The sequence below is a fragment of the Neoarius graeffei genome, chromosome 10 (assembly GCF_027579695.1).
Source record: "Neoarius graeffei isolate fNeoGra1 chromosome 10, fNeoGra1.pri, whole genome shotgun sequence".
Taxonomy (NCBI): Eukaryota; Metazoa; Chordata; class Actinopteri; order Siluriformes; family Ariidae; genus Neoarius; species Neoarius graeffei.
The window spans coordinates 92,421,981-92,445,074 of record NC_083578.1 but is presented as its reverse complement, the minus strand read 5'-3'; the positions used below and the strand labels follow the sequence as shown (position 1 = coordinate 92,445,074).

The 23,094-nt window shown below is 41.9% G+C and overlaps 1 protein-coding gene across 2 annotated transcripts in view; it reads right to left on the bottom strand.

Moving 5' to 3' along the window:
- Window positions 1-11,843: 11,843 nt before the first annotated feature.
- Window positions 11,844-23,094, bottom strand: part of si:ch73-61d6.3 (occludin) — a 35,655-nt gene continuing 24,404 nt past the window's right edge. For both annotated transcript variants that reach the window (XM_060932648.1, XM_060932650.1), the window contains exons 4-8: window positions 22,746-22,879; window positions 21,660-21,851; window positions 15,436-15,607; window positions 14,983-15,024; window positions 11,844-13,168 (exon numbers count right to left, since the gene is read on the bottom strand). In XM_060932648.1, coding sequence (XP_060788631.1) covers window positions 13,067-13,168; window positions 14,983-15,024; window positions 15,436-15,607; window positions 21,660-21,851; window positions 22,746-22,879 — 642 coding nt within the window. In that variant the 3' untranslated portion in view covers window positions 11,844-13,066. The remainder of the gene's footprint in view (window positions 13,169-14,982; window positions 15,025-15,435; window positions 15,608-21,659; window positions 21,852-22,745; window positions 22,880-23,094) is intronic.

Below are 23,094 nucleotides of genomic sequence, written 5' to 3'. Positions count from 1 at the left end.
GAAAAGCAGAGAAGAACACACCGCTCGAGAAACGGCGGGATATGATTGCGGGCTAATGTGAATATTCTTGGCTTCAATCAGATATATGAAACACAATGTTATTAAGCCGTTGTGGTTATGAAATGATTCAATGCCCTGTGCGTTTGATATGGTGTTCAGTGGGACTTGCTCTCCACTCGTTTGTAACATGAATTGCGTGCCGCGCGTGCCTTGGTTGGGGTTACTTTACAGGGCGGGAAAAAGCTGGCTGTGTCTTACCTGTAGGGTGACCATGGGCGCCGCCAGGGGGGGAAAGGTTAGAACAATTCTAGGGGCCCAGCACTGCCATGGGGCCCTTTAAGGGGCTGATAATATGCTTTTGACGATTTTAATAAGACTTTTGAAATAACAACAATGTAATATTCCATCTGGTAAAATGAGCTAATTGAACAAGGTTGTCTATTTCTTGACTACTTTAACATATTGTCATTTAATCCTCCCCCTTTTGCGAAATGGTACGGTCCAGTTCTGGTAGAAGTGCGATTGCTGTGTCGCGGTGCAGCAGCAGCCAGCCAGCAGTGGAGTGCGTACAGTCTATGATCGCTAAATATGAAGCGTGGCTGTCAAAAACGTAAAGAAAGGCAGCTGAAAGCTGAGAGGGACCGGAGAGGCAGGCAACTGGTCACTCAGTTTTTCCCAAAGAAAGGTAGCTATCGCTCACATGTGTGTTCAAAATATTAGCGAATGGTAAATGAACAGTATCACCAGGCCCGGCGCCAGGAACAGTTTACTAAGGGGGCAATTAGAAATCGCAAGGGGGCAAATATTTTTCATATAGTGTGTAGTAGTGATGACGGTCTGACAACGTATTTCGAACAATTAACTGCGCCAACCACTAAACCACCACGGCCCTGAAGGTTGCTTTAGTCCGGGAAAATCATGTGTTATATTACCAGGGCAGCTGCGCTTTATCAGCCCCCGTGCCCACCTGTTACCCCTCCCCTCCTGTTACCCCTCCCCTCCTGTTACCCCTCCCCTCCGATCTTCTCACAGACACGCGGTACAACCGGAAAGATGCCAAACATAAAACAACACACACAAACCTACAGGCAAGTCCTTTACATTTAAAATACATACAAACAGCTCTGCGGCATCAAAACAAAACGCCAATGCAAGTCTAAGGTCCTTGGCTCGGCGGCCAAAATCATAATTTAAAAAACTCAACAGACCCCGCGGCTGCACCAGTAATAGCCTTCCTGACTCGCACCGACTCAACGCTGACCACTTAATCCGCGACCCCAGTTTAGGCGTGTAGGGACTAAACACTCTGAAGTGATGAATTCCCCCCCGCTGCATGGGCCAGGGTGACGTCAACGACACATATTCTTACGCTATTTGCGCACAAAGCGGACCATATATGAACACATACACCGACATAAACGGAGATAAACTTAGCCTACAGAGAAAGAAAATGGATTCACAATATTGTGATTGAATTGGTTTAATTCGGAGGGGGAAAGACTCCCGCAAACTGACTGCATATTGCAGGATATTGCAGAGACAGTGCACCTGTAAGTGTGCATGTAAAACCCCCGCCCCGCCCCGCCCGCACGACCCCGCCCCCTGTCCTTATCACAGGTGTGTGTGTGCGCGGCTGTGTCAGCATTTCACACACACACCCACAATAACTATCCCCAGTTAGGATTGATACACATGTCTAAAACAGGTGATTTATGTGAAATGTATTTTTGTGCAATGCGCAACCACTTAATATCGTATTTGAAAATGCAAATTATTAATACGTCTATAATACATTATATTTTCATAAAACAATTAAGTGATCTGAGTCTCCGCTGAGGAGGCGGGGCTGTAGCCACGAGGGGGCGACGCCCCCTTTCGCCCCCCCACGGCGCCGGGCCTGCAGTATGAGCGTGGTTGGATTAGCCTATCAACAGAACACTTTTACAGTTTGTACAGTGACATTTTTTCCATTTTAATAACTGAACTGACTTGTGTGATAAACAAGATGAAATATTCCGTTATGCTGGTGCTAATAACTAGTGCTAATAACCAGTTTCATAACTAATGGGGTGCCCTAAATAAGCAGAGATTGAGCCTCAGGGGGGCCTCCGCCCTACCAAACCACTGAACCCCGCTTTGGAGAAGGAGGTGAGCAGCAGTACAACCCATAATGCTTTAGGATTGAAGTGTTTAATGAGCGAGCGCCAGAGACAGTTTGCTAGATTAAAGTGTTGCTGATGTAACAGGCGTTGCGTTGTGTTGTTCACCAGTCTGTTTATTCTGAAGAAATGAGACCCAAACGCACTGCTGAGGACGGGCTGCAAACGTCCAGTGGCACTGGCGCTTCCATTTCCAAACCCAACTGAAAGAGGCCAGCGCCAGTGTTGCCAGACACTGCTGACGTTTTCCAGCCCAAAATATGTTCAAATCCGCCAAAATGCACTTAAAACCGCCCAATCTGGCAACACTGGCCAGCGCCTCGTTCCCATAACTACCTGCGCTCTTAAAGGGCCAGCGCAGAATTTCCCCACCACTACACACAATGGCAAGTGGAAAAAATAAAGCCGTTACACTAATAACGGACACCAGTCAAGTGTTTGACAGGGTTACGTGTGTGGAATGTTCACACATTCTAAACCATTGGTTTCAACCATTGGCTAATACATAAAATGTAATAAAGTCACAAACTCAAGGTCCATGGGCTATCAAAAGTCAAATAATGACAATAGTGCAATTGTGACGAGGGTGGGCAAAGTTGGGGGGCCCAAAATTCTAATCTTTCATGGGGCCCAAAATTTCTGGCGGCGCCCCTGAGGGTGACCACCGACATGAGTCTGTAAGTTAGGACACTTGTGTCCAAAAGTGAGGACAAAGGCCCTAAAGCAGGGATGCCATGGTTACGGCCCACGGGCCGGAAGTGGCCCGATTGGACATCACATCCGGCCCGTGGTTGATATGGGAGAGCCATTTTTTAATTAAAAAATGTAATAAAATAAACTTTAATCTAATGGTTTTTCCTTTAAAAAATTCAATCTGACGTTTTATTTTTATTCAATTTTCGTGGAATTATTTCAGTTTGTCTTTGCTGCTGCCCGCCTCAGCTGCTGCAGCGCGTGCGCTGACCAGGATGTTAGCCTACGGACTAACATCCTGATGCAAATGGAACTGATTGAACTGCAGTGTTGCGCGCCGTTGAAGGATAAGTACACATCTGTTGCAATCAAATCATTCTACAAATACTTGCCGCCAGAGTACCCAGTTATGACGGCATTTGCAGGCAAAATATTGTGTATGTTCGGGACAACATATTTATGTGAGCAGGCCTTTTCTGTGATGAATATTAATAAATCGAAACTGCGTAATCACCTGACACACGAACATCTCAATGACGTTATGGAAATAGCCACGGCCCAGAACCTGTCCCCCAATGTCGACAAGCTAGTGAAAGTTAAAAGGTGTCTAGCTTCGACAAGTAAAATGTAGCTGAAGTAGGTTTGTCTTCCCATTCATCATATTCCTGTGTGATGTGGTTGGGAGGGAATAAAATGGGTTGGATTTTACTGATGTATGCTGTACAGTAGGCTAATGCCATAGGCATGGGTTTGTGAAAATGTGGGTTGGAGTTGTATGACTGGCAAAGGAAATGTGCCATCTGCTGTTGAGCCAATGTAATGTGAGGTCATATCTGGCTTTTTTCAAGAACCTTACATTTTTCTACTGAATATTAAGTCACTTTGCTTATTTTTTGGATTGCTTTGTTCTGGCACTTATTTCTGTGACTTGTTTAGGAGTGTTTGGCCTTGACTTTTTTAATTGGCCTAATTTTGGCCTAACAATGCTTTTATGTGTAAGCCTTCAATAAGTATGATCAAAATAATTTACAGTTTACTCTTGTGTTATTTGTAGAAAATGTGTTGGCATCAGGGCCAGATTAACACTTTCTGAGGCCCGGGGCTAATTACCAGGATGAGGCCCTTCATATCGTGTCCTAACGCATGACCTCACACAAACCCACGACAGGTGCACTGACACATCAGCGCACACAGTACCAATCTATGACACACTACCGTTTAAAGCAAACTGGCAATATGAATTCAATTCAATTCAATTCAAGGGTAGCTTTATTGCCATGACTCATTGCAGTAGTGTTGACAAAGCTGACAGAATAATGATGGTAAACAAAACATATCTGAATAGACCTATACTTAAAAATGTAGGAAGAAAGAAACTAAGAAATTAAACTTATGGTAACTTGTATTAGGCTAATCATCCCAGAAAAGGTAATAAAATGTATTTGTGGTAGATAGAAGAAAACTTAAGGTATGATTTAGATTTTTTTAAAAAAAAAGGAAGTTTTGCAATACTTGTAGCTTAGTCAGATAGAATGAAAGGAAACATTATCGTGTATAGTAGTAATAATAATATTTTTAAATGAATAAATGCATAAATCAATATGTATAGCCTGTAGGTACTGTAGACCAGTGTTTCACAAACTTTTTTTCATGGTGACCCACATTTTAAAAGCCACAAACCTTTTTCGCGAAACAAGTCAATAGAGATTATATGTAATTCACAAAGTTGTAATTGACCAGTATTTAAAAAACATTTTTAAAAAGCTCAATGAATACATGTTCAAAATACACACATGTCCAGGCTACTCACAAACCCAAGCAAGAAGGCAGACAGGCAAATTTATGGTGCAACATATTCGGGGTAGGCTATTTGAAATGTGCACACAAACACGCTAAAAACTATTTTACAATTAATGGAGCATATTGAGTAGGCAGCGGCGGCCCGTCAGAAAAAAAAACATGACTCACCAAGTGATTTCAAAAGGCCCGTTTTCTGCTCTTCCTCAATGCAAAATCATCAATGAGCTCCTCAAAGTCCAGTTGTCCCAGTATGTCATGCTCTATTGACATTAAAGTCAGATTGTTCAGTCTCTCCTCCAACATTGATGTTCTCAGTCTATGCTTGATAATGCCCAGTTTGGAAAATGACCTCTCCCCGCTGGCATTGCTGACAGGCAATGTAAGGTAAATCCTGAGTGCTATGTCGACATTTGGGAAAACATTTTGTAGATGCCTCTCTCGAATGAATGCCAGTAAGTTCCTCGGCTTTCTGTTTTCAGTGGAAACTTTTGCGAAATGCACAAACTGCCCCAGTTTGTCAGGGAAATCATCCGCCAGGTCTTCATGGTATTTTGCCTGCAGGTTGACACTTTTCTCGCGTATTTCACTGAGGGACAATTTGTCTAGTTGCGTTAGAAATCCGAAGTATGTGCAGGTTTCTTTGTACACTGTGTGTCTCTGCTGTAATGCACTAATCAGTTTGTCTATTATGACAAAGAATGTCTCCCGAAATCGGTCTTCTCCTGCATTGTGCACATGGTCAGGTTCGTCGGTGTCATCGGCTCGGGTGGTGCGCTTCACTGGTCGAGTCACTGTGTACTGCTGTGACAATGACAGTGATTTGCCCTGGGATTCCAAGTGTTTGAACTGGGAGCGTAAATTGGACACAAAGTCTATGAGGGACTGGAGTAATTCCACAGCAGTAACTAGGTCCAAATCCACTGTCTGCAGGGCCGTGCTTGTGATTTCAAATCTTTGCAGCACGGTATCCCATATGATGGTGAGGAATGCTGTCTTGAATCTATTCATTTTTTTGCCAGGGATTTCGCCTCCTCACGTGCGGCTGATTTCTGATTGTCATCTTCCGCTATCTCCTTTAAAGTGTCATGGACATTTCTGAAATTTAAACAGAGAGATTTTGTAGCCTGTGCATGTGCCGCCCATCGCGTAGATGAAAGTCCCTTCACCGTCTCCATGCATTTGTTCTCGTTAGACTCAAGTCCATCCATTAATATTTTCCAGCGGCTAGGCGAAGCTGCGAAAAAAGTGAAAATGGATTGAATCAGCCTAAAAAAAGAACTGGCGTCACGGCAACAATCCACACTACAGACCCCAACAAGGTTCAGGGAGTGGGCTGCACATGGAATCCAATCAGCAAGGGGGTTTCTTTCCTGAATTCGAGCACGCAATCACTTGTACGCACCTGACATGTTGGACGCATTGTCAAAGCACTGTCCCCTGCAATTTCTGATGTCGATGTGCATGTCCTGCAGCACACTTGTGACAGAGTCAAAAAGGGACTTGCCTGTATGGCTAAATATGGGCAGAAATTTCAAAAATCCCTCAAAGATTTTGCCCTCCTCAGACACATAACGCACCACAAACGTTAACTGGTCAATGTGACTCAAATCCGGTGTAGAATCCACTATCAGAGAAAAATACTTCGCGTTTTGCAGCTGCATAATGATCTCTGCTTGAACTCGCTGACCCATGAGACCAATAAACTCCTCGCATATAATAGATGACAAATATGAGGGTGTCCCTCGCCCCTTATTTCCGTATTTTTCAAGTGTTCATCCAGAAAGGGGTCAAACTTGCCCAGCAACTCTAAAATTCCCAAATAGTTGCTGTTGTGCACTGAGCCCAGTGTTTCGTTGTCTCCGTGGAATGCGAGCCCACGCTCTGACAAAAATTTAATTACTGCCACAATTCTCCGCAGTACTTCTCTCCAGTAATTAGCCTCATCTTTGAGTTGATCCTGCAGCTCCGCGTCTATCCCACGTACCTGCGTGCGCGCAAGCCAAGTGAGCACTGCATTTCGGTGAGGCTGGCCCGCTTCATGCATCTCCACCCGGTCAATGGAATGCTTCCAATCTGAAAATCCAAAAGTGGATGATTCGTGACCGAATAGTTTGCAAAAAAAGCAAAACATGTTTCCAGTGGATGGGGAGTAAGAAAGCCATTCTCTTGCTACATTTTCTCCGTTTCTGAGCGAGCGTCTGAACAATGTTTTGCTCAGACATCGTTTCTGACTTTTATAAGTCCTTTCAGAAGTCGAAAAATTGTCATCTTTATGTTGGCAAAGTGTGGGTGACGTAATTCCCTTTCCGACCCAGTAGGTACGCATCTCCTCATTAACTTCTCCCCAACATGCAACATCGGTCGATATATCTGTTTTTGCCCCTGCCTCAGAATCAACAGGCTCCTCCGCTACATTACCCGCCGCTGGTTCTTCTCCGTCACTTGTTTCTTCAGAGGAGATTGTATTGCTAGCAGACTGGCTAGTTGTGTTGGTTAGTTGGCTAGTGGCCGTTGGTTGCTGTCCATTGCTGACAGTTGCATCTTCGCTGGTAGCCGCTACAGCAGGCTGACTAGTACTCCACGTATTGGTTAGTTTGGGTGTTTTCTTAAGTAATTCTGTCACTCTTTCGTGTTTTATTGCTTGTAATTTTCTTTTTTTGGCCCCGCTCTCGTGTTTCCTTTGACCCGACATTTTCGCTCGTTTTTTACTCTACTTCTACTAACTTTAGTCACTTGACATCAGCAACCGGAGGCCCCCCTTGGTGGTGAGGCCCGGGGCTGCAGCCCTTTGAGCCCATTCTTTTAATCCGGCCTTGGTTGGCATTGGCACCTAGTCTATTTTGTTGCATTTCTAATTTATAAATGTGGACTACTTGCATGGATATGTCCGTGTCACACTTTCAAAGGGTAAATATCTGCTATGTAATTGTATGTCTCATTGTGAGGCTATTGTGGTGCCAATACAATTCCTTTTCGATGTGTTGTTGGCATCATTTTAAAAACAGTATATCCATGTGTTGAGTTACCTAAGGTGTAATTTGGCCCCCGAGGTCCCACTTAAAAAAATCTGGCCCCCTAACCAATTTCACCCTGGCATCCCTGCCCTAAAGTTAGGACACCGTCGCGTTACGGGGGGTAAGAAAAACTTATAAAAAAACGTATGAAGTCAATATATATTTATTAACTTGGAACACCTATCAAAAAGAGAAATGTGGAAAATGATGGTCAAGACCATGTCAACAAGAAACAAAACATCACTGTAAAGTCACTGTAAAGAGTTGTGTCCATCTATAGACACTGAAAAAGCAGTCTTTGCCATGCCATAGGCCAACATATTTATTCACTTGAAAATGACCATCAAAAAGAAAAAAAAAGAAAAATCGAAAAATGATTCAAGAAACATGTCGGCCTGCTGTCATTTAGCCTCCTATACTGGCCTCGGCTTATCCACAGGAACTAAACTAAAAACAAAACATTGTGTTCATTTATGCTCATCCAAAAAAATATCAAAAAGAAAAACATGAAAAATGACAGTCAACCATGTCATTTACATTTGGCCTATAACCCTGGCAATACATCTGGCATTCTCTCTGTGGCGGTCTGTCTGTCTATCGCCCCTTTCCCTCTGCTCCCCACATCAGTGTCAATGCGACAGAGCCTGCAGAAGGCCAAGCCCATGTTTACATTAGACCGTATCAGCGGATCATCAGATTAACGTTTTTAAAACGATTCGCGTGCACACAGCAACGCCAATACACGGATACGCTCGGCTCCGCAGGCATCCTGCGCTCCAAATCACTCCGCCCCGAACAGCGAGTGCCCTCTGGAGGGTGCGCACTCCGGCCCTGCGCAGCTCACACAGCGCGCGAGTGAAGCGCACGAGCAGTGATTCGGGACTGAGCCGCTGTGTGTGTGATCCCAGCGCATATCACTTACCACTCGCAAGTGGAAGGATGGCAAGCCTAAAGACAATCATAACTACACAATGGGCAGTATTTGCATCAGTATTTGCAGTATTTTCATACTTTTATACTCTTTAATGAAAGGTGATACAAGGCGGAAGTCCGCGCCGTTTTTCAGCAGTCGCGTCACATGACCAACGCCAGCGAATCAGGAAGGTGGATGTCACAGTGACGTTGTCCAATGAGACGCCAGCTAGAGCTCAGCACAGCGTATCTGCGTATTCTCAATGTTTACACAGCACCGGACCAGACACGATCTGGATTGAATACGTGGACGCTGGCGGATTCCCGTTTCCCGGCGTTTCCAGGCGTTTTAATGTAAACGGACAGTGCATCCGCGAAGAAAACGAGACAGATACGGTCTAATGTAAACGTAGCCCAAGTGTTCTCCTTTTTGGCTCTTGCCGACAAAACGCTGCTCTAAGCACCTGCTCCGAGCATTTTTAAAGGATGTCTTTGGTTTCGGCAGGAGTTTTGTTCAACAGCACGCGCGCCAACATTCATAGGTTTTTCCGTACAAACATTCGCACTGTGCGCGCAGCTCGGAGGAGCAAAAATCAGCCAATCGCGTGAGCGCAGCTTCTGAGTGACAGCAGCTTCCAGCCAATCAGAGGCTGCAGAGGCTCCACCAGCTGCGCGCGCAGCGCCAATGTTTGTATAGGAGAAACCCCTGTAGGCTGTTTGCCTGTATGTCATCGCAGAATAGCAAGTGGAAATAATGGGTGGGGATTTGTGACGATTGATGCAACGGTGGCGGCTGAGGGTCCGAAATGAGGACAAAATGTAAAAAGTGAGGACTATTGGTGGGACATGGCGATTCATTTCCGCCAGTTCGTTCATGTCGGTCAGTTCAGCAAAGAAATTCGTTCGTTCAGTTCGTTCACTCGTTCATTTTGATGACGTCACACCAAAGCGGCACAACAATGGCTGTCGTCCGAAGTTTAGTTCATCTTGAGTGAACGAGAGGCGGCAGAGGTGCCATCCACAATAGATTTTCATACATTACAATGTGCTTGAGAAAAAGATGGAAGAAAAACATTATCCTAGCATTATCTGAAAAAGACTACATAAACAAAGCTCTGAAAGTTAATTAAATGTAGATGAGAATAAAGCTGTTTTTATATTTATTATATTTATTTTAGTAGAGCCATGGTCTGCCGGCTATGCAGTTGTTCTCTCAAACCCATTAAGCAAAAAAAAATTGCTTATTTAACAGCAACACTCATTTCAGAGAATAAACAACTTTACAAGTCATCGTATTCAGCGAACAGTAGCCTGCGATGTCTCTCTGCTGCATTCATGATCATTCATTGTTCTAGTCGTTCACTTCGAAGACTCGTTCAAAAAGAACGGTTCGTTCGTGAACGACACACCACTAGTTGCTATGCGCCCAGCCCAGTATGGCAGCAGGCAGGCTGGCTGCTGGCTGTTCGTTCGTTCGCGAACTGCTGAGCTCGTTCACTGTGAACTGAAATGTATTGCTGAGTGAGAGCTCTAAATTGTAAACTAAAGACCTGGCATGTGTCAACGCTCTGATAATAGGGCTCAGATAGCCCTTAAAGAAGTAAAGTGGCGCTGCTCTGCACAGATCAAAATGCAAGTTGGACGCCCTTCTGCTACTGAACAGATCCTGCTGATTCGCCAACGACCAAGATTCAGCGAGCGCCCTGCTGCCAGCGAGCAGAGACTGCTGATTCGCCAACGACCGAGAACGAGAGGCAGCGCGAACTAGTTCTAGTCGTTCACTTCGAAGACTCGTTCAAAAAGAACGGTTCGTTCATGAACGACACACCACTAGTGAGGACGCGTGACAGACGTCCGGACAGACGGCTCTAAAACCGGACTGTCCGGACGAAATCCGGACGAATGGTCACCCTACTTGCCTGGCTCAGCTGCCCCACTGCCTTTGCTAGTACCTGCTGCATCATCCCAATCTCTTTTAAAATATATATGCAGTGAGCTCCTGAGTCTCTTGGTTTCTTTTTCTCTTTTCTTTTCTGTGCTCCTGACTTGTGCATGTTGGCAAATGGCACGCACGCTGATTGTCGAAGCGCTATGATCGAACGATGTCGTTTTTTCCCCTTAATCAAAGAGTCAGACCAAACCATTTGTGCATTAGGGGTGGCAGGGGGTTACTGACGACTTTTTCAAAGACAATAAAGGCAAAAGATCTAGAAATCATTTATTGAATGCAAATATAGCACATTTCTCCCCCAAATCAAGACATTTTGAAATGAAATAAAATAATCACAACTTCATGAGAGCCCAGTTCTGCCCCCCCCATTCCTGGGCCCGGGACAACATACCCGTTTGTCCCCCCCTGTCGGCGGGCCTGTGCCAGAGTATTATTGGATTATTTACATGTTATTGGAGTATTAAACCCAGTTCATTATCGATGATAAAATTCTCGCCATTTTTGGAAGCGATGACGTAAGCTTCATTCGGATTAAAATTCGTTCGAGTCCCAGAGTGAACTCTGACCGCTTTAACCCTCTTCCGGTCTGTCCCTCACGCGCTCGGGTTGAAACGCAGGCTGCAGCGCTGACGGCCGCCGCTAGATGGCGACATTTACAAGCAGATTGAAATAAAACCTTTGAACCAAATACTGAATGTAAACAACACAAACTATTAAAACACATGATATTGTTTGAAATAAACTATCATCATCATCATCATATTCAGGATGTGCAGTAAAGTCCAATATCACTGCAGGAAAAACAGAAGCTTTTATTCACAGAATTTACTCAATATGTGCGTCACTCTCCTCAATACACACAACAGAAGTAAAAATATTTACATTTACTTTTTCCTTACTCAGATACACCATGTTCTGTAAAAATATAAAAGTGTACATATTAAATAAACAAATGTACATCGACCCAAAAGTAATAGGGTTAGACTGTTGATTATATTTTTATATATTATTATGTACTGATTATTATATAGAATTTCAGATTTTTGCATTTTAACAACCTGTTATCTTTTATGTATTTATTATTTTCACCATTACACATTTAAATCTGTACTGCATGTAAACATTATTTGGTAAATGATTAGCATGGTAATTATTTTTTGTATTGAACTTATACTATTAGTAATTAATATAATTATTAGTCCTGACTCATTAAAACAAAGAACTTTGTACTTGAACAAACACCTTAAATACAAACTCAGTTTATTCATAAAGATACAAAAAGCAAAAATCATTTTCTTTAAAATACACGTCATTATGAAGGAAAAACAAAACCCACAAATTCACAGATGCCCTTTATGATGAATTATTATAATTTTTGTACACACAAAAAACAAAACAAAAAACGAAACAGGAATAAATCCTGGAGACTAAAAGGAAAATAAAAACACACGTCTGATCTGCTGTCATGATGAATAATCAGAAACACAGAGCAGTGATGATGATGATGATGATGAAGAATCTGATCTCTTCATCTCACAGTCAATTAAAAAAATAAACAGATAAACAGATTTCATCAATATTGATGATTTAACAGCACTTATGTACATCAGAGTTGCATATTGGCACATTTGTTCAGAAAAGTAAATAAAACAAACAAAACAAAACCAGAAACAGCTTGGCTTAAAAAATTAAAATAATAATAATAAAAAAAAGTGTATAATCCCAGACATGACTGTAATTTTCAGGAGTGTGAAACGCACACACCGAAATTCAGTCTGCTCAAAGAAAAGTAATATTAGTACAGTATTTACACGGTTTAATACAGAAATCACATTAATACAGTGGAGATTTTTAATTTATACGACAAATAAAATCACAGACGAGGAACAAGGTAACAAAACGAAATGAAATCAAGTTAAATACACATGCAAACAGATTTTCTTTAGATTTCAAATCAAACTCATTATAAACTCAGTCTGAGTGGATCACTTCAACCTTAAACACACTACAGTTCTTCATTTTTACTCTTTCAGTGAAGTCGCAGATTCGTACAGATGAATTTTCTTTTCCTGACTCAGAGGATTGTGGTTCAGTTGCCAAAAAACCTCAATGCCAAATGAATGTGTGACACAAATAACCAAAATAAGCAGATTAAAAAAAACAAAACAAAAATCTATTCAGCACCAAACAAACAAACAAACACACTGAATATTTTAAATCTTGGAGTGGATCATTTACACAAATTCATCACCACATAAACAAAGGGTTTAACTCCAACCATCTCACTGCGTGTGTGTGTGTTACACTAAAATCATTTTAAATTTTACTTCATTACATTTATTTTTATTTCACGCGTGCGCACACACACACACACACACACACGCTCGTTATTGCCCAAATTACATTTCTCTGTCCTGCTTAAAAAAAGCAGAATGCTTAGCACAGCCCTTATCACTCTGAGCCACACCTCTCTCTCTCTCACACACACACACAGGCTTGTCGGTTCCAGGAGGAGGGGTTAAAGGTCAGGTGGAGCTTTAGGAATGAGCTCGGTCGTAATCCTTCACCATGCGTTTGATGTGGAAGAGTTTGTGACGCAGGCGACGGCAGCGCTGCTTTTTCTCCTGATAATCCGGCATCTGAAACACAGCCGTTGCCGTTAGCAGCACATTTACTCCACATGACACCACACTGTCCATCCCACAGCTCACCGCGACTTACCACATCATCATCATGACACGGTTCAGGATCGAGTCATATAAACAGGTCCTTATTAAATCCTGTTACAATTAAATAATAAAAAAAAACTACAACTAACATCCACAGCTCCAGTCCAGGATCCAGAACCCAGTATCCCTCCAGCATGCTTTATAAAATCCTTGACCTGGGAGATTGACCCAGAACTTACCTGAACTGTGCCATATCACATCCCTGCCAATTGCCCTGCTAACCAATCCTACATCCCCCCGCGCCTCAGAGGCCGTCTGATCACCCGGGCACACACCACGCCCACCCCTGGGCATCCAGGCAGTCAATACACATACCAACTACTGCAAACTAAATACTGGTGGCCCAACATGCTGATGGACATCAGCTGGTACGTTTCCTCGTGTTCAGCATGTGCGCAGGCTAAACTGCCCCGGGGCGCTTCCACAGGCACACTCGTAACCATGGACTACAACAACCCTCCTGCACTTCACTGCTCTCAGTCCCTGATTACTGACTGCACAATCACAGAGCTCGCTGTTTAAGCCCTCTCACTGCACCTGCTCATTGTGAAGTATTCGCTCAGTCTGACTTTACCAGGCTGTTTGTTTATTGCATTGTTTATCTAGTTTGATTTTGTTTGTACTTTGGATTTTGCTCCTTTGCCTCTGAGACCCTGTTTGTGCCTCGCCTGACCATTGCCTGTTTTTGATCCTGGGCAATTCCATGTAAATGTCAACCTCACCATGCAAAAATAAAGCAACATGTAATACATCAAAACCACTCCCAGAGATATCACCTAGGCCTGTATTTTACAGATGTGAATAAGTTGAACCAATTTGTAACCAACCTAATATGTCACTGTCAGTCTTTCTTTCTTATAATGTAAACCCCAAGCTAAAATCAACTTTGATCATGTACAATTCTATATTATTGCCACAAGCCACAGAAATGTATGCTAAAATCCACAAAACAGCAAAACAATAGCCATCCTAAATATTATTTAAGAACTTTGATAGTTTTTGCTGATATTTAGAGAGTTTTTCAAAGGGTTATGGTGGTTAAATTGCTGATTTTCTAAACATATGCCATGTCTATTTCAGACGCGTCACATCCATAACGGAATTTCGTCACATCCATAACGCTGACTTTTCCTTCCGAAACTCTGCATGAAATAAAAAATATTTTAAACAAAGATTTTTTAATATTCACCTTGGACCCCTCTATCAAACGGATATCTCCATTTCGACATTAGGTTTACAATTTCACAGAGTTTGATAAAAATGTACAGTCACCCAAGAAAAGTGATACTTTTTCTGTCACATCCATAACGCATCTTTTATTGGCATTTTCTGGCATGCCCTAGATGTACTATGGGAATTGTTCTTGTTCTATCACTTCTCCAGTATGGTACAGCCTTAAGATATGCAACACCTGTTTAAATACTGGGAGACAATAAAACATGCACTGGGTCATTTGTTGCCATTTTGAGTTCAAGTGTCACGTCCATAACGCTGGAATTGCTCTTCTGCCTTTTGCTGAAGAGTTTGGATTTGGATCTAACTGAATATGTTAATGGGAGTATTAGGTGTTTCCATGGCAACAGGTTTGTTAGGATGCTGGGTTCAGTTTGGTATAGGATTAGTGAAAAGTTTCACTGTGAACAATCAAACTGATGGATAATAAACAAGCAAACAAACAAAAAAATATAATAAAACTAAAATGTAATAAACTAATGATCCCTCACCCGTTTCAGATCTTTTAGTCGGTTAAATTCCTCTGCTACGGCCTGGAAAAAGGAAAAAAAACACAATTAATGTAATGATCAGAGAATAATCACAACAATACCTGGTGAATATCTGGATTACTTTGCCCCGCCCCCAGCCCCATGTGTTCTGTTTACAGCAGGGTTGTCATGGTAACCTGCTTCGGTTTGATCACGCTTGCTTCCCCGCCCCACTCTTGTTCTAGCATAACCTAGTTAACATTAGTCATAGGTAGTTAGTAGTCAAGTCAAGTTTATTTGCAAAGCGCTTTTAACAATAAACATTGTCGCAAAGCAGCTTTACAGAATTTGAACAGTTAGTCGAGTTATTCAGCTGAAAAGTGAGTGATTGTGAGAAACGAACATCAACATCATGATGAAGGTAAAAGTTTAGATGCTCAGTGTTTTATTGCAGGTGTTTATTTTATTACTGGCCTGGTATTTGCTCGTCCCCTCGTTCAGCATGTCGAGTTCTCGGCTCAGTTTGTTCAGCTCGTCGTTGATGTCGTCGATTTCAGCACACAGCTGTTTGTATGCGCGCAGATCCGAGTCAAACTCCCTCTTATACTCCTGTCTCTGAGAGCTGGATGTGATCTCGGGGTACACACTGAACATAAAACACACGATTCAGCCACGAGTGCTCACTCAGCCAACACTTATTCAGCTATCAGTCAATGAAGATCAGCACAGGGTTGATTGATTGATTGATTGATTGATTGATTGATTGATTTTATTTAGTAAAATAATGCACAACATACATATATATAGTGTACATTAAGATATTCATGTGTTCATTCTCGTTCCTATCGTTTCCGTAGCTACGCCTGGTTTGACAGGGTGGGGAAGCTGCCCCCACGCCCAGGGTTCTACACTAACTTTTTTTTTTTCAGGAGCACACCTAAGTTAAAAATTTTAGGAGCACAGGGAAAAAAATGGGGGCACAAGTAGGTTTTCATTTTAAAGGTTTATTGCAGCGCAAACCTTAGACACACCAACACATAAAACGCAAAATTCAATTGAGAATGAATGAATGAACGAATGAATGAATAAAATGAATAACGAACAACTGAATGAATGAACAAACAGCAGCTAAACAGAGAGCAGAGCTCAGCAGAGCTAACAACATCATCAAGGACAGCTCCCACCCTGGCTCTGAGTTCTTTGACTTGCTGCCCTCAGGCAGGCGTTACAGGTGCATCAAAGCAACAACCAACAGACTCAAAAACAGTTTTTTCCCACAGGCCATAACCACCTTGAACAATTAGCCTTTTTCACATTACGTCACTTGCAGGGGAACTCATATCTGTTTTCAGCCTTTTGAATGGAAGAAGAGGTATACAGCGGCATCATATGTTAACAAAACTGTGCCATTCACAGATAAGATTGATGATAATATTGCGCATTGTTGTTTATCATTACGTATTGTTAGCGACCATTCCAGTCACCTATCTGCCTTGTTTTGGAAAGGAAGTTTACTGACTTTCTATGGTTGCTACTTGTTAGCCAGCAGATTTGCATGCCGCCGCTTCTTCCATTCAAAAGGCTGAAAACGGATGTGAGGTTCTTCTGCAAGTGACGTAATGTGAAAAAGGTTAATTACGTGCACTGACTGATGCCACTTCTGGCAGGTGCAACAATGCACCAACAAGGACCTAAAAGGACAATATTCTCACACTTACCTGATACAGTGCAATACTTATTACAGTGCAACCTCACAGAGCAACTTTTTAGTTTTTATAGCTTTTGTATATTTTATATTTCTACACTTTTACATCCATACCCAATACAATGCAATACCAAATACAGTGCAATATCCTGAGTTTTATAGCTGAACTGAGTTTCTATAACTAATGTGCAATTAACATCTGCAACTCAACACGCCCAGTTGTATATATATCAGGGCTCGACATTAACACTTGCCCGATGGCCCAGCGGTGTTTTTTACGTCTTTCGGGTCAGTTCGGGCCACTAAATTTGGCCAAACAGTGGCCCGGGTGGGCCAGTACGTTTTTGATACAAATTAACAAATTTTATTAATCATATTTTACCCAGAATTGTGAAGAAATTGTTCGTAAAATGCACCTTTTCGATATGAGGTCCGCCATCTTTGTTTTCGTCACGCTCCGCTCTGCGGCAGGAGTGTGTTGTCTTCGTGCATCTTCAGAGATGTTCGGCGCTGTTCGGAAGCGTCATTTTGGTCGAGCGCCAGATCGAGGAGAGAAGGGCTGAGTTTACCAAAGTCTCAGATGACCATCGAGACACACTTAGTGACACCATGGCAACAGGATGCGCACGCATTCAGGGCTCGACATTAACAGTTGTCCGCTTGTCCGAGACAAGTGATGCTTTACGTCGGACAAGTTCATCGTCTCAGTTACTTGTCCGACTGGACAAGTGCCAAAATACGCCAAAATATTCGGGTTACATATCAAATTTATCAGTTTATTCACATGATTTCCGAAGCATCTCACTCGACATATTGTTTTGATGAATCGCCGGATGTTTCTATTCGGAAAGAGCGATGTGCGCATGCGCAATATTCCACTTGTGAAACCGGCCAATACCGCTTCGTGTATTTGAGCTGAAAAGTAAACGGTCGTTTATGATTGGTTTTAATCGTGTCATACACGTGGATTTGTTGACATTTCTGTTGGCGGGATTATTATTCAACTGTATATTTAAGTTGAGTGTGTGGTAATTTCCAAATCTTTGAATTGTTGTTGATGGTGTTCATTATATAGCCGAGCGTGTGTGGCGGGGAATGTGCGCCTGCATGCGTGTGGATTGACAGGGAGTGAGGGAGGAGTGGGGAAAGTTATCTATGAAATACCAAGCTGTCAAATGGCTGCTAATTAGGCTACCGGCTGTATTAATTAACTAATTAGTAACAGGAGTTTAGGGATTTGAAACATAGGGCTCTATAATTTAGATATAATTATGGATTATTTGTAATTATCTTTTTTTTACCATTAAATACCATACAGGAGCCACACTGAATAATTAGACAACAACAATTAATCAGTGGAGGATATATATTCAAAATTAATAATTTAAAAATGAAAATATATATACTTTTAATTTTCTGGTTTTCAATTTCTCAAAATAAATTAATGATTGATGGAGTCCAATTGATGGAGCAGAACTCAAGTCATCTGTGAGTCAATAGAGGTGTGGAGGTTTTCATAACAAGATATATTATCTTGTCATTTGATAACTAGATTTCAGTGTATAATAATCAGTGATTTACAGTACTAGTCAATTTTGTTATCAGTTGTTTTTATTTGTAGCATTGTTGTTTGTTTCTCTTGTCCAAACTAGTGATATCTCATCAAGTCATAAATTTCATGATGATGTTAGTTTTTGTGATATTTGTTGCTGAACTGCAGAGTGCTGATCTGTGTGTATATAATGGTTAGTGTTTCTGGATCTCATAGTATAGTCATTTTGCTCTTAATTTTATGTTCATAATTTCTATTCTATTGGAATATATTGCTTCTGAACTTCAGCAGAATAATTGGTGAATTATGGTATCAATCAGTCTGTTTTACTATATTTTTGAACTTTTGCCTCAGTATATCAAGTATTGATTACTTTTGATTCAGAGATATTATGCATATGTTGTGAATTCGGAAACAAATGCCATAAAGATTGTTGGGTTACAAATAGTTTGTGGGGTTTTTTTTCTCAAATATTTCTTCGGACAAGTCAACTTCACATTTGGACAAGTAAATTTCCTTTCAACTTGCCCGACAGGACAAGCGGTTTCAAAAGTCAACGTAGAGCCCTGGCATTTTAGATGAGAGTGTGGAAGAGGAAAGCTATTGCACTAAACTATAAACCTTAAATTGACTTTATTGCTATTTCAGTGCAGTGCACATTTTCAGAAGCAAAAACATTTTATATATTTATTTCAATTTGATTTGACTGTTTTTGAGTCCATTGCTGGTAATTTGGACTGAGTTACTGTCTTTTGTCAGTCTTGTTTTCAGGTACAAAATCAAAATATAAGTTGTGATAATCTTGAGAAGGCTCTTTTTAATTTTAAATAGTCATTATTTATGGGGGAGGGGGGCTATGAATTTATGGGGGGGTCATGAAAAAGTGACACTACTTGATGGGGGGGTCATGAAAATGTGACCCTACTTTGTATGGAGATGAGGAGATTATTGCCTCCTACAATGATGTGGCTTGGGGATATTCTGCAAAAATTTTCAGCCTCGCTGCGCTTGGCAACAGCATGTACCCCTAAAGTCTACTTTTCTAGCCAAAAATCAACGATTGTAGTGTATTATGAACTGTATGAAATGTGGTGGCCCAAATGCGGGTACCGCGCACATTCGGGCCACCACATTTTCCATTTGGGCCAGTAACTTTTCAATTCCCAATGGGCCACCAGTGGTAAATGCTTAATGTCTAGGCCTGTATATTATTTGTTTTTCTGCCGTGTTGTATGTTCCCATCTAAATGTTTGCACTGGGGTGTGTGCTTTCCATCTCATTATATAATTTTCCCGCACCTTCTCCCGTCGTTCTAGCTTTCTTCACTACACTTTCTTCCTCGTCCGTTCTTTTATTGTTTCCACCATCATTGCTTTTAAAAAACGCCGTTATTCTCTGCATAGCGAATATATTTCTCAGCTCGGTCCGAACCAGCTCTCAGTTATCTCTCAGTTGAATGATCTGATGAATCCCTAAAAAGCACTTTTCCCACCTAATGCCACACCCACAACATACAACCGTGGGAAAGAGGGGCAATCACAGAAAGATGAGCAGAAAACGGGAAATGTTACGGGGGATATTTATTGCGATAGTAGGCTATTATAGCGTCAGCACAAAAGCACCAGACTCAACTTTAACTGAAAGTGTTATTCAGTAGCCTAAACTTATTCAAGCTACAGACCGAGAAGAATAAAAATGCTGAAATCTCATGTCCCGGTAAAACGCACTAGCATGGCAGAACGGCAAAAAATTTAACTTTTTCACCCCCCGGCTACTGTACACGCACGTACACACACACACACACACACACACATACACAACACTGAACACACACACACTTACAACAATACAGGCCGTTACTCGTTACACTATATTCGGTCGGCTATCCAGCGCTGGATTTACATACTTTGCAGTTTAATGTTTGATACATTTTAGAATGTTAAACTCGTCGCGTCTGTGCTCAGTGCTTTCCTAAATTGTCGGCCGCAAGAAGCCCTCGCATGAATGCGCGTTTTTTTTTCGTTGTTCGCATGCCGAAAAATTCGCTCGCAAATGCGAGTGAAATGTGCGCACTGTAGAGCCCTGCCCACGCCTAACCTTCCTCACTTTCCTGGTAGGTGACAGTTCGGATAGGTAGAAACAGAACTGCTACAAAAGACCCGGTTAGTTTGAATGGCAAGCAGTTTGTAGATGTGAAAGAGTTCACATACCTAGGCAGCGTGGTAACGTCTGATGGGGACTGTACTAAAGAAATAAATACACGGATTAGCAAAGCAAATCGAACCTTTGCAATGCTCGGCCCACTCTGGAGAGACACCTCAATCCATACTAACACAAAAATTAAGATATACAAGAGCAATGTGCAAAGTGTTTTATTGTATGGAGCAGAATGCTGGAAAACCACAGCTACTATCAGACACAAACTTGAAGTCTTCCAAAATAAATGCCTAAGACGCATATTGGGGATCTTTTGGCCGAACACCATTTCAAATGAGGACCTTCACAGCAGAACAGGAGTGGCGCCCCTGGAGAAAACTATTGCAGCCCGCAGATGGACCTGGCTTGGCCACGTATGTCAAATGACTCCCAACTCAATAACAAGGAGTGCATTAAAGTGGACGCCAGTTGGAAAAAGAAACAGAGGCCGCCCCAAAGAGACCTGGCGAAGAACAATAGAACGAGACCTAAAAGGGAGAGGACTGACTCTGGATACAGCCCCAAGTATCGCCTCAGACAGGGCCAGATGGAGAGCACTCTTCCTAACGCCTCAAGGACCACGAGGCCCAGAAGAGGATTGAGTGAGTGACATTAAGATACACGGATAACACTAGATACGGGTCTAACACCTGTACACTGACTCCTTTATCGATATGATGTATGTAGCAGTGCATTGTGGGAAATAAAGAAGATGCAAAACAGCAAAACGTCTGTGGAAAGGCTTCAGTGGATTCACAGTTTATTTATTTTTACTAAATGATTAAATTCCCATCTCAGCTGACTGACTATCTGGGGTAAAGAGACATCTGACATGATTAAGTGTTGTACCCAGCCCAAAGATACCACACCTGAAGGATGATACCGAATGTTACACACACACACACACACACAAATCAGGTAAACAATTGGTATGACATTTCATCCTGTGCAGGATGTTCAGTTATTGTCCAACTCGGACATTTCTTGCTCTTGAGAACACACAGAGCAGGAAAACAGCTGTTCAACACACACACACACACACACACACACACACACACACACACACACACACACACAGAGTCACAGTGTGAGTGAACAGTGTGTAGCAGACAGTGGTTTGTGTGCACTCCCACACTGTGCTGTAATCTCCTCAGGAATGCAGCACACATACTTTCATAATGGAGGAGATTTCAAATAATTCTGTGTGTGTGTGTGTGTGTGTGTGTGTGTGTGTGTGTGTTAGACCTGAACCAGTGATTGGGATCCAGTTCATTCCCTTCTCCTCCTGTAGTGTACTCCGTTTCATACTGAGACTCATCCAGCTCCGGGTTTCTCCTACGGCGTTTCCCGCGCAGTGCTGCAGGTTTCCTCTCGGTTCTCTCAGACGGACTCGAGCTCTCTGGATCCTGAGCACGACTGAACACACGCTCCGAGTACCTGTGAGTCCAACAACATCACATCACCAACCACACCACAGAGAGGAAGACTCATAACTCACAGAAAAAGAAAAAGGAGAAAATGATGATGAAGAAGAAGAAGAAGAGGAAGAGGAAAATGATGATGAAGGAGAAAATGATCAGGAAGAAGAAGAAGAGGAAGAGGAAAATGAAGAAGAAGGAGAAGAAGAAAATGATAATGAAGGAGAAAACAATCAAGAAGAAGAAGAAAAAGAGGAAGAAGACAATGAAGGAGAAGAAAAGATAAAAAGAAAGAGAAGAAGAGGAAAATGAAGGAGAAGAAGAAGAAAAAGAAAATGATGGACAAGGAGAAAATGATGATGAAGAAGAAGAAAATGAAGGAGAAAAAGAAGAAAATGATAGACAAGAAGGAGAAAATAAAGAAGAAGAAGAATATGATGAAGGAGAAAATGAAGAAGAAGAAGATGATGATGGAGAAAATGATTAAGAAGAAGGAGAAGAAAAATGATAATGAGAAGAAGGATAAAATGATGGAGAAGAAGAAGAAGGAGGATGAGAAGAAGGATAAAATGATGAAGCAGAAGAAGATGATGAATATGAAGAAGTTGTTACTGGAAGTAAACTCTATTTTTACATTACTGTGTTCTTTCATATTTAACTGATTAGTTTTTACACCAGGCAACTCTTTACAGGAAGGATGAGAGGCTGACAGGAACAGGAAGTTAATGACCATGTAAGGAAAGTGGAAATCCAAAAGGGTCAGACAGATTGTAGGAGGTAAAGAGGGTCAGAATCACAGAGTCCGAGACGACTAAAGCTCAGCGCTGCTGTGCAAAACACGTGATGTCTACTGAATAACAATTAACTGTGATTTATATGACTATTATTACTACTAAAAGGGGCGGAGACTCACGCTGGGGGAGTATAGGCGTCGCTGTTAAAGGGGATGGAGTTCACACTCTGGGACTTGTTCAGAGGCGGAGCTTCTTTCTCTGAGAACATCACTGAGGGCTCGTGGATGCTCTGTCCTTCACCCACGTTGTTCACCTGAAAGAAAAACAAACACATTTAAAGTTGGTCTTTGTTCAGATTTCACAGCAAAAAAACTAACATTTACTGCACTTTAATATTTTAAGATCATACAGTATTTTCATCAGATTTTTAACACGTCTCACTGCCTTTAATTTGCATTATCAGTTTTCCCGGAGTTTCTCTCACCACAACTACTGATAAGAAACAGCATGCAAACAAAAACTAACCAT